This window comes from Contarinia nasturtii, unplaced genomic scaffold (genome assembly GCF_009176525.2).
Source record: "Contarinia nasturtii isolate CC-2019 unplaced genomic scaffold, AAFC_CNas_1.1 Cnas_scaffold_187, whole genome shotgun sequence".
In the NCBI taxonomy this organism is placed as follows: Eukaryota; Metazoa; Arthropoda; class Insecta; order Diptera; family Cecidomyiidae; genus Contarinia; species Contarinia nasturtii.
In genome coordinates, this window is record NW_022197544.1 from 8,612,412 (window position 1) to 8,624,899 (window position 12,488).

At 33.4% G+C, this 12,488-nt stretch overlaps 4 protein-coding genes across 4 annotated transcripts in view; 2 read left to right on the forward strand and 2 right to left on the reverse strand.

Annotated features, from left to right (window-relative positions):
• LOC116352054 overlaps positions 1 to 12,488 on the reverse strand; it is a 587,314-nt gene that overhangs the window by 381,328 nt on the left and 193,498 nt on the right. The gene's annotated exons all lie outside the window — the stretch shown is intronic.
• LOC116336817 (aminoacyl tRNA synthase complex-interacting multifunctional protein 1-like) lies at positions 855 to 1,568 on the reverse strand. The gene has a single exon (XM_031760962.1). The coding sequence runs from the start codon at positions 1,566 to 1,568 to the stop codon at positions 855 to 857; it is 714 nt and encodes a 237-aa protein (XP_031616822.1).
• Positions 2,123 to 7,020, forward strand: LOC116352051 (tetratricopeptide repeat protein 7B). The gene is made up of 7 exons (XM_031784301.1): positions 2,123 to 2,641; positions 3,160 to 3,439; positions 3,524 to 3,635; positions 3,717 to 4,435; positions 4,872 to 5,578; positions 5,695 to 5,933; positions 6,000 to 7,020. The coding sequence occupies exons 1-7, from the start codon at positions 2,497 to 2,499 to the stop codon at positions 6,327 to 6,329; spliced, it is 2,532 nt and encodes an 843-aa protein (XP_031640161.1). The 5' UTR covers positions 2,123 to 2,496; the 3' UTR covers positions 6,330 to 7,020.
• On the forward strand, positions 8,404 to 10,124 carry LOC116352070 (2'-5'-oligoadenylate synthase-like protein 2). Its single transcript, XM_031784338.1, has 3 exons — positions 8,404 to 8,432; positions 8,542 to 8,669; positions 8,765 to 10,124. The coding sequence occupies exons 2-3, from the start codon at positions 8,565 to 8,567 to the stop codon at positions 9,968 to 9,970; spliced, it is 1,311 nt and encodes a 436-aa protein (XP_031640198.1). The 5' UTR covers positions 8,404 to 8,432; positions 8,542 to 8,564; the 3' UTR covers positions 9,971 to 10,124.

A 12,488-nucleotide genomic window follows, 5' to 3' on the forward strand; every position in this document is an offset into this window, starting at 1 on the left:
GTCAAACTATATAGAATCTAATGGTTTCCCATTCATCTATCACTCACTCACTGATCCACACACATACTTCCTTTTTATTTCACATAGATTCAATTTCCATCATCGTCATTTGACAATTTCATACGTAATACATATATTACAATTGAATGACGATAATCGAAACTAATCCAAAAATAATCATAAAACAATCAATAATAATTAATAAGCAATTTTTAAGTAATTTGCCCCTATTGTTTACCATTACGATTTTCCAAATCGATCAATTGTTGTTTGGCAATTTCAATCTGCTGACGCAAATTCTCATTTTCCACACGCAACTGTTGCTTTCTCACCTCATTGCTTTTGGCTTTGATCACACTGAACTAAGTAAAAAATAAATAAATATGAAATGACGTTGAGCATTTCGACGATTATTAATATGTCTATTTCATACCCGTGAATTGAGCTCGTTCAGTGTTTCTTTTGCCGTTTTATTTGTTTCAATTACTTTCTTTAAATCGATACTCATTTTTTTTGCCACAAAGTTTATTGCTCGCGAAAAAAAAATATTCGATGTGTGATTTCCGGCACAGATTCCTTTCGCAAATGCCACCGTCCCTTGTTCTGTGTATGTATTTCATGTAAATGTAAAAAAAATCAACATAACCTTACATGTTCGATTCGAACATTGAAAGATGAACGAATAACCATACTAATTTGAATTGGCTTCAAATGAAAACCAAAATCAATTTTTTTTCTTTATTTTATTTTCAACTACAATGTTTATTTGTTTGTTTGTTTTTTTATTTTGAATAAAAGATAGAATGACTAAAACTTATAAAATGCAATTATATATGAAGAAATTTGAGCAAGTTTTATTGAATGCTTGCATTCTTAAGAGATTTTGTGATGATATTTCCTTTTTCCGGTAAATATAGGTAAGACCCTTTGTAGCAGGCAACTAATTTGTCATCAGTAAGCATATCTGCAGCCAATGGATCGTATAATTTCTTTTTGTCACGCGCTGCTTCGGGTATTGTGCGCTCGTAGTTTTCGCAATAGACCAAATCACCAGGTTTTGCATTTTGTGGTGGTACAAGTAATTCCATGGTGTCGCCACTTTTTGCGCACATAATCATACCTTCGGACAAATGTCCACGAAGTTTTGATGGTTTTAAATTACATAAAACTACAACATTCTGTCCGAGTAATTCGTCAACGGTTAAACATTTTGCGAGACCGGCTACAATCGATAAATATTCACCGCCAATATCAACTTTTGTCAAATATAGTGTATCAGCGTCTGGTGCTTTGTTCACTTCAAGAACGGTTCCAATTCGGAGATCCAAGCGTCCAACATGATCAACGGCTGGTGCATTTTTCTTTTGTTTCTTCTTCTTTTTTGGCTCTGATGATTCGGAACAGAAATCACGACAAATCGTTGTTGTTGTTATTGTCGTAGACGGCTTTAAAAACGTGCTCAATGACGATGTAACAACGCGAAATTCACACAATTGCCGTTCAATTTGACCGACCACCAATGGTTTGGCCAATCGAATCAAATTTCGAGATACTGCAACACGAAACATTTTCACGAAATGAGTATTCTTCTTTTATTCGCCTTAGGAATCTTCTAACTGCGTATGACTTGTAAAATACGTATTTACGAAATATTTGACAGTTTACGAATATCAACTCACATACGCAATGTAGTCTCATTGAGTCGGTCGAACGATATTGATGATAAGAGCATACGTGCGATTTGTTTGTATTCTCTGCAAAAAAAATTTACTATAGCTGTGAGGGTGTATGTGTATGTGGCCAATATTATGTGCTTATGTTACCCATATTATGCTAAATAGTGATTTTTGAGCTGGTGGTCTGTCATATCAATGATAAAATACAGCAGTTAGTAACAACGTTTAATAGAGAAAATGTGCAGTGATATTGTGGTGATGGTGCAGTGATTGCAGCAAACGGGCCAAGTGACAAGTTGTGTACAGAGTCGTAGGTCATCGTCAATAAATTCAATTGGATTTGCATTTCAATTTTATTTTTTTCGCTGTTGCTGTTATTGCTGCATCTCAAATACATTTTTTCCATATTTTTTTTTTGTGTGTCACACTATTTTTTTGACATTTCACAATATTCGCTGACAAATATTTCGTTTTTTTTCTTCACATTTTGGTTTCGTGTATGTGTTTATTCTTAATTTATTGTTTTATCACAATCATATTACTTCGATTTAATTGCTATTGACGAATCTGACTGAGAAAGAGAGAAAGGGACAAAAAGTAATTCATTGAATAAGAACCAATTGTGATATATAAAAATTGTGTCGGTGTGTATTTTATGGTGTCCATGATTTGTTTTAGTCGTTTTCGCTATTTATTTATTTATTAATGCAATCGACTGCCGAATGACAATTGACCATTGAAGAAAAACACATCGATTTACTTGCACAAAGTTAATGTTTTATCGTCAAATATTCAAAAGGCTCATATTTTTGGTGAATCAATGCCAAAAACTGGTGCTGAAATGGCGAGTCGCAATCGAAATAATGTTAAAATTGAAACAACCATCGAAGGTTGTCGCAGTGAAGCCAAATGGCAACGAGTCATTGAATTGGCTGAAGAACTTAAAACTGGTTCACCCAATTATGGTAAATTTATTTTGATGCATTTTTTGAACATTTAATTTTACTATGCGTGAGAAGAGATTTCTTGTAACTACCCATATAACTCATTTGCGGAGTAATTTTATCGATGACGGGACTGTGCGGAGTTCAGCGGAGATAGCATGCAAATGCTGTGTGTACGAGTGCAACAGCGTTCTTTGCTGTTCATAGATTTATTTTGTCCAATCGTACATCTTAGTAGCCGTACACACAGCTAAGTTACTAATAATCTGCGTAAGAATGATACACATAGAAGTGCTGTTACCCTCGTACACACAGAGTTTGTATGTCATCTCCGCCAAACTCCACACAGTCCCGCCACCGTCAAAATTACTCCGCAAATGAATTATATGGGTAAAGGCGACTTCTTCAAACAAACATTGTAAAAATTGAAGAGCAGGTATTGATCCGCTGAGAAGGTGAAAAAAATCCGTCTCAGAGGAACAATCCTTGTTGAAGAGTGTTTGTCCAATTGAATTTGATAAAGATGCTTTATTTTTCAGAATGTTTGGCAAATTTTTTGGTTGGCGAAGGCAAGCTGGAAAGTTTTCTAGAAGAAAATCCACCGATTGAAGTGAACTTTGTCAAAGCAAAAACTGGTCTGATTGATGCAAAAAATTACTTAAATTTAGTTACCGGAGACGATGGGAAACGAGCTGGCATCGCACTAGATGCACATTTACTATTGGCCAAATTATTATTTGCATGTGGCGACTACGAAGAGAGTTTGGAAAATTTTTCAAAGGCCGAATTGAATTCGCTGTCAGAAAAGGAGTTAACACTGTAATTGGACTATTTTTGGATCATTTTAGTCTTGAATTTAAACAATGGAATTTTCAAAATACTCGTTTTGTATATATTTTGCAGGAGAAGTTTAAAAATCTTAGCTGAATCGTATGCAATAAAGGGATTATGTTTAGAAAATCTTGGTCACAAAGCTGGTTCAAAGTTCAAACAAGCGGAACGAACCACCGAAATGGTTGGTATCACAATTATTTTCTTTAACAAAATAAAAAAAATTGTAATCGTACCTTCTCTCCCCATCTCTGTGTGTGAATAGATAACATGTTTTGAACGCGCCGCTGACTTGGGTTTATTATATTTACAAGATCAAGATGTAATTGGATCATCGACAGCTGTGGTGGTTGCATCGGGTACCGGCACCTTACCATCATCAACTACATCGGAAAATCGAAAAATGGGCGCCATTTTAGAAACCGCATTACAACGAGCCCCATTAGTGCTAATCAAAGCGAATAAACTACAAGAAGCCATTCAACGATATCGATCGATGCTCACTGCAATCGAAACACATTCCACGCAAATATTGCGATTAACATTAGCTCGCCAATTGGCCGAAGTATTGTTGCGTGGTGTGTCCGGTACAATTTATGCGCCGCCCACAACTCCAACGCCTGTAAAAAGTGCAACAGCACCGCGTCGCCTGTGGACACCAAAGAAATATGCTGGTCGAAATCAATTTGTGCCAAAAAATTTGGCCGAAGAAACGATTCTATTGTTGTTAATATCCGAAGCGTTGGCAGTTCGTGATGCGGTTTTATCACAAAGCCCAGAATTTCGTGTAGCTCGAACGCATGCGCTGGGTAATGCAACGGCAGTTTATGATTTACTCACATTGGCATCGATGCGATGGGGTCAAGTGGCATTGTTGCACGAATCATTTGAAAAAGCGCTGAAATTTGCATTCGGTGAACAACACATTTGGCGTCAGTATTCATTGTGTCTGGTTGCACTTGGCCGAAATGAGCAAGCGGCGGGGTATACTTAATTTAAAAATTACTATTACATTATTGAAGAATGCTATCCATTCTTTCGATTATTTTTCCATTACATCCATTACATCAACCAATTTCAAAAAATCACAATATCAAAATCTATTTAGTATGTAAGAAAGTAGTAAGGGTCACACATATACACACATAAATTAAAAACAATTTGCAAATGAATTGAACGAAGCTGCGTTAACGAGATTTGATAGTAGTAGTAGTTCTGTTCTTCCACAACAGAACGCGATTCTTAACACAACTACCAAATCTCAAATTAAAGCAATGTTGTTGCAAATGTGTGACGATTACTTTGCTCTTCAACTATACATATTTGATTTTCATTATATGTTTCCATTACTTCCATTACGTTCCACTACATATTGATTAATTTCCATTATTTTCATTCTTATCTTTGTGATTAACCCTAGGCAAGCGGTCAAAGCGTTAAAAGAATCATCGAAACTCACACCACAAGATACAATTCCATGTTTGATGTCATCACGCATTTGCTATGAAACATTGAATCAAATTCAAGACGGTTTGCATTGGGCACAAAAGGCATTGAGCAAAGATACAAAAGGATTACGTCCATCACGTGCTCAACTCTATGTTGGCATTGGTTATCAACAGCTTGCATCGAACACAACGCTGAAAACAACACGTGAGAAATACTCGAAATTGGCATTGGAAGCGCTTGAGAAAGCCGTTCAACAAGATCCAAACGATCATTTGGCCGAATATTATTTAGCATTGCAACATGCATTGAACTATAATATTATTGATGCACTCGTTCATATTCGCATAGCGCTTTCATTGCGAGCCGAACATGCAAATAGTTTACATTTGTTTGCATTATTGTTGACAGCCAATCGTAGGCCGCGTGAAGCCCTATTGGTGGCTGAAGATGCACTCGAAGAATTTCCAGACAATTTGAATTTATTACATGTTAAAGCACACTTGGAACTACATCTACAAGATGCGGACACAGCTTTAATTAGTGTTAAGAAAATGCTGCAAATTTGGCGTGATTTGTATGATTCACAAACAAACGGCACAGATGGAAGTGACGAACGCAATTCAGACACAAGAAGCGTTTTTCAAGTGCATTCAACACAAATGTCCGACAAAGATTCAAGTAAGTTTCTTTTTAAAGAAACCTTTCTTTAAAAACTTTTCTTTTGAGAAGGATACATTATTGGTACTTTCGAACAAATAATTTTGAAATTTAAAAAAATGATTTTTTTTTTCTAGATTCAGTACATGCGGCATCACTAGCTGCATCAAGAGTTGAACAGGCGCTAAGCGAAGCAGCTAGTTCGTTAAGTTCATTTAGTCCCCGTCCAGGTCCACAAGGTGCATGGATGATTCAATTGAAAATTTGGCTATTATTGGCTGATGTGTACTTGGCCATCGATCAACCTCACGAAGCAATGTTTTGCATCCAAGAAGCCTCACAGATTTATCCGCTGTCCCATCATATTATGTATATGGTAAGGCAAATCTATGGCTCCCATATTATTTCATTGAAATCAATTAAAACATTATTTCTTTTGTAGCGTGGTCAAATTCATGTGCATCTGTCACAGTGGAATGATGCAAAACAGTGCTTTTTAAATGCAGTGTCTGCAAATCCGGGCCATAGCGAAGCGTTGCGAGCATTAGGTGAAACGCATCACATACTTGGCGAACCGCGTTTGGCCGAAAAAATGATAAAAGATGCAGCTAAGATTGATCCAAATTGTCCGAATATTTGGTTCAGTCTTGGCAAAGTGATGGAAACGCTTGGTGATTATAATGCGTCGGCTGATTGTATGGCGACCGCTCTTCAATTAGAACCAACCTGTCCAGTTCTTCCTTTCACAACCATTGCATTAACATTTGAATAAGATTCATTTTACCGAACCGAATTATTTCGGAGCACAGATATATAAAGTGTTTAAACAAACGAATAATGAAAAATAATGTTACCGTATTGAATACAGATTGCATTCATCAGTGCAGCGTATCGCGATTTTTCAATCGTACTACTACGAATTCCATATTGTAATATATAAATATATGTAAAGAAATCGCATACCAAAATTCAAATGCAAGTCACGTGGCTAGTTCTAATGTGATTTTAATTGTTATTTTTTTCCTAATTCATAAATAGTTTAATGTCGTTCATTTTTGAATTGGAATGAAAATAGATCGATTAAATTTTCCTTTGTTATTTGTTATTGGATCAAATATATTGCTATGAATATAACTAATTTATTCTTGAATAATTACGGAAGATTACCAATTTGACACATTTAAAAAAAATCATCTTGATTTAGAGAAAACTAATGGAACATTTTTGTGCAGCAAAATTTTGAAATGTGTAGTCTAACAATTTTCAAGCAGCATAGCTTTTTCACAGACAAACACACACAAAAAAAACAACATATTCAAAAATGCCCACTTAAAAGACGAGACTTTTTGAGAACTTAATAATTTATGAGAAGTTAAGATGATAAAAATCATTTAAAAAAATGGCTAAAAATGTACATATGTTATGTCTATAATAAAAGTCGAGTAAAGATTTAATTTGATGCACCAATTTGGTTTCAAATTTCAAATAAATTAGAAGAAAAATAAATTTCTGAAGCATTTTGTCCACAGAAAAAAAACTATCTACATGTCAAGCGTTCATGGTAAAAGAGTTTTTTTTTGTATTATCAAAGAATATAATAGTATAAATAAAAGAAAAATTAAAATCAACGTACTTATTTGAAATTCTAAAACTACCGTAATTGTCAGTGTAATTAATATATGTTCTTTTTGAAAGTGGAATCTTATAAAAGCTGTTAAACAAAATAAGACAAAATAAACAAGAAGAAATTTAAAACATTTTTTACGTTTTTTTTCTTCAAACGTTTGGTTGTAACGTTCCACTCATTGGCAATGATTCATTGCAAAAATGATGGACAATAGAACAACGAACAGTGTAAATGTATTACCAACATTATAAACGCATATTCCTATTGGTTTCAAATTTCAAACAAATCAGAAGAAAAATGAAAAATGTCAACGTTGGTAGAATACACTGTTGTTTGTTCTGTTGCATTCATTAACGAGTCATTGCAAAAATGATGGACAATAGAACAACGAACAGTGTAAATGATGCTACGCAAAATATAAATATTGTGGAAGCTGTGACGTTTCTACTTGAATTGACAGAAGAAACGCATATTCTTATTGGGTGTAAACGAGATCTTATTTAAATTGCAACTCTTGAGATCAATCAGTCGTTGCTAAAGATCAATAGAAGACGGTCGAGTATATTGTTATATAGTAGACGCTTGAGCAATAGTAGCCGCATCACAATTTCACCGATTTTACAGGGAATCAAGTAATTAAATTGTTTGTAAGAAAATACTCACAGTTTCAAATGCGTAAAAGACATACAATTTTGTTTTGATATGAATTGTTGTATGACAAAAGAGGAAGTGCGTAGTTATAGGACAATATTTATATCATACGTGTACATTTTATGATCTTTTTGAAGAAAAAAAAGAGTCGAATTGCTTACATTTAACATAGAAATTTCTAGCAAAAAACTACAAGTTTTGATTGATTTAGAGTGTGAAAATGTTTTTCTATACTGCAACAAATGAGCGTTTCGAATTATAAATTCATGCCAGTGATATGCGATTTAATTTACATTTGCAAATAAAACGAAGAAAAATGTATATACATCGTCTGTGTATTGTATATATAAATGTCATAACATAGTAGCCACTAGCCACTCCCCAGTCATAACAACACATAGCCGGTAGAAAAATTACCGGCTACTAGATGGTTTCGTTAAAATTCACACCAATGAAGTAAACACAGCAATACATGCACACGGTCAAAGTTCTATTTATAGAAACGACGTTAATATTTCTGAAACAGTATCATACTGAATCATCAGTGCATTAATATCAAAGTAAACTACTTGCAACATTGTTCGCACACTTGTCGACGTATGTCTATTGTCCATAATTCAAAGTTCATATTTTTATCAATGATCGCTTTATTGAGTTTTAATTTATCTTTTGGTTGATAACTATAAAAATTGATTTTAACAATTAGTTCCAGGAAAAGGACGAAGCAAAATGGATCCGTTTGAGCTAAATATGAATAAAGCATTTCAAAAATTGGCTGTGGATATTATTCCAGCTGATAAATATTTGAAGGATGCGAATGAGTGCGCAAACAATGTAAGTCACATTATTCTTGTATATATCTTGCAATAAATATTAGTCTATTCGATATAGACAGGAATTATTTTCTCTCATTTGTAATATTTTTATAGATCATGAAATTGCTTCAAGCAAAAAGTAGATTTGACATTGGTCATGTTCAAATTGCCGGCAGTACCGGAAAGAAAACCACAATCATGAGTTCGGATATGGACTGCGTTTTGTTCATAAATGGCGACGAGCTGCCTCCGTTCAAACATGTTTTGGACGATTTTGATAACATTCTGACAATGACCAATTCGTATCAAATAAGAGATGTGCGTACAACCAAATACTCGATCCAGTTCAAAGCCAAGAATTTCGATTTTGATATTCTGCCAGCGGTTAATTTTACGGAAGGTCTCCGTGGTGATGGTGATAGATTGATCGACATACAACAACAAAAAGTGTTGGAGCTAATTAGAAGAGACCCAAAAAAGAACGGATATATGTATTCCAGTTCGTTGGCGGATGCTGCAACACGTTGGATGAAGCGACAAGATGGATTTGTCAACGAAATGGTACGCATCGCAAAGTTTTGGTATAAAACCTTGTATTTCACTGAATATGTATCGGGTGCAAAAAGTTGCATCGAATTGGTAGCTGTACATGCGGCTATCAAAGAACAAAATATGGATCGAAAATCCTATTTAAGATCTTTCAAACGTTTCATCGAATATTTGCGTAATTTCAGCAATTTGAACATTCATTTCGAAAAGAATGAATTTGATGTTTTCGATAATAGTCGGCCACGTGTGGTTGATCCTGTGAATCCATATAATAATTTGGCGAAAAATTGGGATTGGAAATCGATTCAATTGGTATCAGCTTATGCAAATGAAACCGACCGACGTTTGCAGTGGCTTGCAAATGTACGAGCCATACGTTTGGATCAACTGTTTGAATCACAACCTTCGTATCGTCCAGATATTGGCGAAATATTTAAATCGAAAGATTGGTTGGTTAGCACTATAAACTATTCCTTGTTGCCTGATTTAAAGATTCGAAATGAAATTTTTCACAAAGATTCTAAGCTTCGATATGGCTTGGATATCATTAAGAATTACTTCCAAATCGCGATAATTACATCAAATGCATCATCACCAAACTGTGATGAAAATCAAATTCTGACATCTGTTGAAAGTACGATTTCAAAACAAATACACAATTCTGAAATGGCATGGAAAGTTCCTGAGAACGAAAACCACGAAGACTACGATGTGTCGTTCACTATGCCGGTTTCAGACAAAAGAGCAATTCGTATCAGTTATAGTTTATAAATCTTTTACTACATTTTTACCTATTTTTCTTACATATTTGATATATATTACTTTAAAATAGTATTTTTTATAAACATATATTAATAAGTATGCGTAAATGTCAAATGTCAATGTAATTGATTTAAATAAACCGACCAAAGAAATAATATTTTAAGAATATAATTTTTGCGAATTTTTGGAGCAGTTTTCATTACTTTAAAGTTAATTTCCTCTGCCTTTGATAATGGTGATATATCTTCAGAAATTTAAAACCAACATTTATTTAAGTTACTTGACACATAATTTGTTTGAATGTCATACAATGTTTATCTTAATAAAAGTGAGTGTGTGCAGAAAACAATGGTTCTAATCTTAAAAAATAAAAAATAAAATCTTTGACAATAAACTTTTGTAGGGTTTGATATGTAAATACAGAAATTTTTTTTGAATTTAATGTAATTTATCAAGTTCTCGCTGGACAGCCGATAAACAAAGTTGTGCAATGTTTTTTTTTTTGGAAAATTGACAACATGCTATGGTAGAAACTTTTTTTAATTCCTGGCAGATTTTTAGTTTGAAACGGTCGAACAATTTGATTTTTGTAGAATATTAAAAAACTGAATGTGTCATTTTTGTGATTTGAATTTTTCAACGATCCATCATTTTTGCTCATTCATTTGCGGTCGAAATTTATTGAAGAACAATCAATGCTGGATACGAATACTGCCATGATTTCACGTGTTTTCCGTTACTTTTTAGCATTGGAAGTGCTTTTGGTCTGCTTGTCATTTTTGGGTGGCTCATAAAGAACCGCTTTCTGAGAACAAGGAAATCAAACGTAAATAATTTTTTTTCGACAACAAAATGAACCAATATAAAAGATAGAATTACACTCTCTTCTACACACCTGTGTTTTCGGCAAAAGCGACCTTTGGCACGTGTTACACTTGTAAATTTCATCAACTTGCGTATTGGATTGAACGCTTGAGGAGTCGCATTTGCGGCACTTATATGTCGACGTAATTCGTATATTTGGATGCATTCTTGAACTTATTTGAGTAACAAAAATTCGCTTGAAATGTTATACAAATTTTTTCTGTGTTTTTATTTTCAATGGAGATTTAAAATGAATAAAAACGATTTCAACAGAATGAAATAAGAAAATCAAAAGCCGGGCGTAATTGGTATACGCTTTTGATTTTTTTATTCGATATATTTGTGGCAAAAGACGTTCAAATACAATATTTTTATATACAATTTTAAAATAGGTAAACAAATTAAAATAAACAACCAACTCAAATTGAACGGTGATCCGTGAAAAAATATGCTGATGTTAAGTCATTTCAATCCACATGAAAATTTTAATAAACACTCAATTAATTTAATCAGTTGTTGTAATTTTTCAAATTGACTCAAGTTCATCGAGAACATGAAAAGAGTTCGATAATTCGTTGTTTATGTCTGAATGAGATACACTTTTTCAACGGAAACCACTTCCTTGGTCTTTGAAATATTCTATATATGTAATATTTTGAAGCATTCATAATTCGCTTTGTTATTAGAATAAAAAAATTTACCTTTTTTAAACAGAACTGCCAAGTTTTTCAAGTATCTGTTCATAAAATGCATTCAAATGATTGAAAATGAATATTGTTCAGAGAAAATCTTTTCAAAATAAGAAAATTTATTCATTTTTATGAATACAACGATTCAAATTTGAGTTAATTTTTCATCAAAGTTTATTTAAAAGCAATTAATGCAGCATTGAATCATGTCTATGATTCCTTGTTTTTCGTTATTTTTTATTACTGCTGGTGCCGTTGGTCTGTTGTTCAGTTTTTGGTTCTTCGTACCATACCGGATTCTGAAAATGAAACATATTGAAAGAGGACCAAAAGATATTTTGGTTAATTTCTTATCGCTTTTAAACAACAATTCGTATTTTTTGTTTGATTTTTTTTACGTACCTGTACTATTGGTGGAAGGGGCTTTTATTTATTTATTTATTTATTGACTTCGTCCTTCAGGACTCTAACATATTATTGTAGCTTAAAAATAGTTTTCTGTATATCTATATACATTATATCACATTTCAGTTTTCAAAAACATTGTCAGGTATTTTCTTGATTTTTGATATAAAGTCATTTCGTGATGAGCAACTAGTAAATAATTCACTAACTTTGTTGAAATTACGATACATAATTAAGAAAGGATTGTTGTATAAGTAATTCCGAACTACTACTGGTATATCTAATAGGTTCTGTCATCTTAAGTTATAATTCGATGGTTCTCTATGTTTTATTCGATCATTAAGTGTTGGAGCTTCGATGTTTTTTGTTATCAAATCATATATAAAAACTATTCCGCTTTCAATTCGTCGTCTATGTAACAGGCGGGCTGAAAAGTTCGTATCGTTTCTAAGAAAGGGCGCTACCATAACGAAATCCATTATGTTTCTGGAAAGTACCATCCTTTCAAGGCATACATACGAAATTTGAGCCATATCCGTCCACTGAGTCAGAAATTATAGCACTTGAAA